This window comes from Macrosteles quadrilineatus, unplaced genomic scaffold (assembly GCF_028750875.1).
Source record: "Macrosteles quadrilineatus isolate MER2022 unplaced genomic scaffold, UCM_ALF_1.0 Scaffold_5__1_contigs__length_97177068, whole genome shotgun sequence".
In the NCBI taxonomy this organism is placed as follows: domain Eukaryota; kingdom Metazoa; phylum Arthropoda; class Insecta; order Hemiptera; family Cicadellidae; genus Macrosteles; species Macrosteles quadrilineatus.
In genome coordinates, this window is record NW_026542598.1 from 51,209,989 (window position 1) to 51,216,229 (window position 6,241).

Consider the following 6,241-nt stretch of genomic DNA (forward strand, 5'->3'; position numbering starts at 1 on the left):
TCAGGAGTGGATAATGAAATAGATTCCATTATTGAGGAATTGAGAGAAAGTGGAATTATTTACTAAATAAAAATATGTTTATAGATAAATTTTATCGTTTATATAATCCATATAATAAGCCTGCAGAACCCAGGGCTAGTAGTGAACCTACTTTAAATTTACAAGACGATAGTTGGAATGGTTTAAACCGTAAAATTGGTAACGTTAAAGATGGGGAGTTTGTAGATGATGTATCAACTTTGGGACAGACATTAACTAGAAAAGGTGATGTCTTCTTACAAGGTAGAACTAAATATGAGTTTTTAGAATCTAAGAATAAAAATTGGAATGCTAAAAAACAGAAAATTACTAATGTGGAAAAGGGTGAAAGTTTAGATGATGTGCCCACTTTACAACAGACTTTAATACGAACAGATGGTGGTACATTTGTACAAGACAATAATAATTATGAATTTTTAGAATCAGAGAATGGTATTTGGAATGCTAAGAAACGGAAAATTACTAATGTAGAAAAGGGTGAAAGTTTAGATGATGTGCCCACTTTACAACAGACTTTAATACGAAAAGAAGATGGTAAATTTGTACAAGACGATAATAATTATGAATTTTTAGAATCAGAGAATGGTGTTTGGAATGCAAAGAAACAGAAAATTAGTAATTTGATGGAAGGTACAGATAGTAAAGATGCTGTGAATGTTTCACAAGTTCCAAAAATGGAAGCAGGCTATTGGAGTTTTAATAGTAAAAGGTTAGTACGTGTTAAACCTGCCATTGATGACACTGACTGTGTTATAAAAGAACAGACTATAACTTTTGATAAAAAAGAAAAATGTTGGGATGCCAAAAAACAATTTATAAGAAATCTACCAGAGGGGGAACATTTGGATGATATTTGTCTAATGTCACAATCTATGCATTACGATGGATCAAAATTTGTATATGGAGAAAAAAAATTTAATTTGATGGAATATAATCCTGATTTATTAGTTGCTGACCCCACATCTTTGAGTGGATTTAAGTATATAGATAATAGACCATATATACCAGAAAACTATGTATTTAAAAGAATGGAAGATAATCTATTGATTGGGGCTAATGGTGATGTATTTAGAGTTACAGGAAAGGATGATGTTATAAAAAATGAATGAAATTGCATACGAGCTTCATAAGCCTGCAAGAAAGAATTTCATTAGAAGGTCTTTTAAAGTATTGGGTATAAACGAAACCATACAAATAGATTTAGTTGATATGCAAAACTATGCTAGAGAAAATTCTGGCAATAAATATATTTTAACTTTAATAGATACATTTTCTAAAAAAGCTTATGCTGCTCCACTAAAGAATAAGACAGGGTTAGTGGTTACAGAAGCCATTAAAACCATTCTACCAAAGGGGGTTAAAAACATTCAATCTGACAATGGAAAAGAATTTTTTAATCAATATTTTAGCAAACTAATGAAAAAATTAAATATTAATCACTATCACACATTTTCTACAACTAAGGCTGCAATTGTGGAGAGGTTTCAGAGAACTTTAAAGAATTGGTTATATAGAGAATTTAGTGCTCAGGGGAGTTATAAATGGTTGGATTTACTTCCAAAGTTAATTCGAAAATATAATAATAAAGTGCATAGATCTATAGGAATGAAGCCTAACCAAGTGAATGTTAAGAATAGTAAATATGTGCATGAGAGGTTGACTTCTAAAGTAGTGCAAGTTAAAAAGCCAAGATATAAGGTAGGTGATAGTGTGAGGATTTCCAAGTATAAACATGTTTTTAGTAAAGGTTATACTCCAAATTGGACAGGGGAACTATTTACAATAGCAGAAGTTAAAAATACAAAGCCTGTGACTTATATCTTGAAAGATGAAAATGGCAATATAATTAGGGGAGGCTTCTATACAGAGGAGTTGTTAAAGACCAAGTATAAGGACATGTATTTGGTAGAGAAGGTAATTAGGAGAAAGGGTGATTCATTGTATGTCAAATGGCTTGGGTTCCCAAGTAGCCAGAACTCATGGATTTCCACTAAGGATGTCCAAGGGAGCACGTCATGAGCCAAACGCACAAACCTCACATGATTTTGAAAATATACATGGGAATGGATGTGGAATAGTGTTATACAATGGTATTGAACATTTATATAGGCTTGTATTGGACGAGATCCAGGTCTTTAAAAAAGTGGCCAAAAAAAGCTCACCATTTCCAGACGTGATTTTTAGTATTAACAAAAGTAGAAAATTTATATAGGGGTGTATAGGTCGAGAGCTGGGTCTTTAAAAAAAGTGGCCAAAAAAAGCTCTTCCACTTTTTTCTAATTTTTCCCCTATAAAAAGTGCCCTAAAAGTGCCTCTAAAACGCCGAAAGTGAGGTCATATTCTGGTATTATATCTACTGAAGATAAATTTGTATTTATCATAGTCGTAGCCTACATGGTAAATTTCATCAAAATGAATACCAGTTACCGGTAATCATTAAATAGTTATTTGAGTAAATACTGTGTGAAGTTGCACTTTGCACTCGCGTTAAACATTATATTTTTCCTATAGTAAAAGCCTAGCAAGATAGAAATAATTAGTCTTTCAAACACTAAACAACACGTTTTAGGTTAGGTTAAATCTTAAATCCAAGCATTGAACAAAATAGGATCGTAATCGTAGTATCCTTAAGTGTTGCAAGTTAGGTTGCCAAACTAATGGATTAGGCATTGAAGAAAGTAAAAATGCAAATTCAAGAAAGCATTTTAACATTTATGATAGCTGAAACATTCATAACGACAATAGAATAAACGTACTCTTCTAAATTTACCATCCATGTGGCTCGCTGAAGGCCTTATAGCCTTATAACAAATCCTAGATGTTCTTCCCGTGCTTCGCATCGGGACAAGATTACTCAAGAGAATAACGAAAGTCTCTAAATATACTGTAAAAAACAGTTACACACACTTACCCTTGCAAAATATTCAGGCAAATGTAAATCGTACATATTGGATATTTTAGTGAAAATCTCTTTTGTATTTGCATTAAACTATGTGGCAAAATCAAAACTAATAAATTTATTGTAATCGAAACATCTATAATGAGAATCAAAAGGTTAACTCTAGGAAAGTAAACAAACAAACTAAAACAAAAGAAAATCTAACAGCTGATGCAAATGTGTTTGAATATTTTATTTTACTTTGAGGAGAGGGTTAATGGAAAAACTTATATTTTCCGGTATAGTTTCACATCAATACCTTTCTTTCATTCAAGAGTGTGGTTGATGGGCGTACGGATTACAGTTTTCTCAAAAGTTCACGATCCTTGTTAGCTTTATAAATAGAGGTTTCAGTTTGGTTTATGTAGATGGGTTTTTGTTGTGTAGTCTTACTATTTTTTCTCGCCATCGAACGAATTTGAAAACTATATTAACAAAACAAAACTATCTAAATGTAAATAAATCCTTGTCGGATAAAAAAACATCAGGGCACAATAAAATACATCCTAAAACGAGAGACAAAACATTAAACGACTCAAGTAATCAAAATTTTCACATTTTAAAATACGTTAAAAACAGCCTATACTTGATGTCAGCATTGATTATAGATACATTTTCATTATCACCACTATAAACATCACACGATATCGCAAAATCATAACTAATGTCAGACAGTAATGAATCAATACCAATAATCTCGTTGATGGGGGAGAATGTAAGGGGAGTAGTAAAATGTTTACCACGGGTCACAAACAATGGTCGTATAACAATTGCATATGCATCGGCCATTCATACTGGGGCACTGGACAGTGCTGTAAATCGTGTGGTAACTGATCGGTGTTGTAATTATATGTGTTCAACATACACCACAATGTACATGGACGTTGTATATGCGTGCAATGTACATCGGTAATGCACCTGCATGTATATGGTAAATGGTTGATGTACCTACTACATGTGTGCAATGTACTGGGTTGTTATACTGTAGGGTGAACAGATTGTGCCACCATTGGTATCTCAGAAATTATTACATTTTCAGAAAAAAATAATTGGAAAACTTTAACTATTTTTTATGACGGTTAAATTTAAGATTTTTTTTTATTGGAGCATCTTATGAATGTTTTAGAATGTATATGCGATTTAAAAACGTTTTATTTTTGACTTTTTTATCCAAAGCTACTTGTTTATGAGTTACAGCGTGTTACACATGAGAAAAATGGCTTTCTGTGAACATTCTGTGTCATGTAGCTCATAAACGAGTAAGTTTGGAGTGACAATACAAACAAATATTAAAATTGAAAAAAAAAATTAGAAAAATCCATAGAATAAATCCACCGTTTCAAAAAATTAGTCCTACCACCTTTTTCCTATATAGCGCATGATTGTAAAATTGAAACACACTGTAATCAATGACTTACAATTCAAAGTAAAAATAATTTATATTTGTACAATTTTGAAAAATAAAAGGCCACTTCAAAGTGTTCAACCATATATAACGTGTATATGTATTTTCTTTATCAATATTCTATTTTAAATACAAGCTCTTATGACCAAGTGTTTTCCTACCATTGCTCAAACGTAATAAAGCAAACATGAATTTATTTATTTATTTTAATGAAACCGTATTTCAACATTATAAAACGGAAATAACGAAACACTAATGCTTGATTTGTAGAGACTAACTAATACGAATATAATATAAACTACTCAATCATTTAACATTTTTAACAAGTTAAAACTTGTAGTACTGTCAAGCTATTCCTGTTAGATGATCACTATTTTCGGACTTTGTTAATTTATAAGCTAAGCACTAAGTTACTTGAATTTCTCTAGGGTTGTAAAGAATCGTCGTATAAACACACACACAAACATGAATTCACTGACACGTAAACAAAAAACAAAAATTTTCTAGTGATAAAAAGTATGGCAGACTTGTGGTGTTGCCGGCAAAAGGCAAGTTGTGACATTAAAATATAAACACCCGTTAGTATACTTTTCATCCATAAAATATGTATTTATTATTACAAAACACAAACAAAATAAAGTATAGGTGATGATTTTGGCCACCCCTAGTGACGAGTGCTGTCGCAATAACCAGAATTTATGAACCGCTCGTGTATAGATGTAAATGACACCGCGTGGCGGCCACGTGACCGTAGAGGGCCCCGGCTGCCCTAGGGGGCCCGGGGGGGGGCTAGAGGGCCCCATCACAAAGTGGCTTCTTTCATTGCTACACAATATGTTCTGCCGCCACGCGCGCTCTATATGACGCAGAAACTCCAATGTTGCTTTTGTATTTTTCGAGTGAACGACTCCGAAGTAAATGAGTCAGTGGGGTTGATTTGGCTTGTTTGGTAACATTGGTTTGGGCTGGAGACTAGAGGGTGCTCGTGGATGAGGTTTAGATTAAGAAGGTACGCAAAGGTTTATGGATGTAATTGTAAACTTGGAAATTTATTGGTCTTTGGTTTATTATTGGTTATAATTTTTGTCAATAAGTCTTTTGTTTACTTTTTCCATGTTATTTTGTTCAACCAACATAGTTAATTGGCACCCATAAGGCCAATGCTAAATTTCCAAATAAGTTGTGTAATGAAATAAGAATTTTCCTGAGGTATTGACTGTCGCCAATTACGTTTTTGGGCCTATACGTCCCTAATTCCAAAATTTGGTTAGAATCAAAATCCTTCCACTGGATTTCAAGATATATATTACATACATACAGACAGACAAACAGCCATAGCTTCTATTAGAGTATGATAATTACATTCGGTAGTAAGATCAGTCTCAATTTTAGGCGAATGTAAGTAACACATGTCGGAAATATAGAAATGCAAACAGATTAGAGGCAACATAATCTTAAAAAACCTCCGTGGAGAGTATTTTATGATCGGGATACAATGAAGGTGTAAAAAGCAATCAAGTAGGATAAAATTCGTATTTGTTTAAATTAATTTTACAATAAAAGATAGTACCCATATCTAAACTTTATTCCAAACTAATGTTGAGATCTACTGTTTTTATTTATGTTTTATAACAAAATACTGTGTTTTAAATCTCGTCCATGACATAATCTCGGAAAAGTATGATGTCTGATTCTACACGTTATTAATTTACCTAGAGAGAAAATATTTATACCATAAGAATGTTTTAAACATATATTTATATGAAATCCACATAAGCTATGGAAATGAACCATTAGCTATATTGAAAATGAACTGCTCACCCGTGTATCGGGACTTAACAATCTCATTGTTGCTGAAT

General features: G+C 32.5%; 1 protein-coding gene across 1 annotated transcript in view; it reads right to left on the bottom strand.

Moving 5' to 3' along the window:
- LOC128995597 (uncharacterized) overlaps positions 1-3,027 on the bottom strand; it is a 150,906-nt gene extending 147,879 nt beyond the window's left edge. The window contains exon 1 of the mRNA XM_054420614.1: positions 2,951-3,027. Within this exon, the coding sequence (XP_054276589.1) occupies positions 2,951-3,024 (74 nt within the window). The 5' untranslated portion in view covers positions 3,025-3,027. The remainder of the gene's footprint in view (positions 1-2,950) is intronic.
- Positions 3,028-6,241: the final 3,214 nt, after the last annotated feature.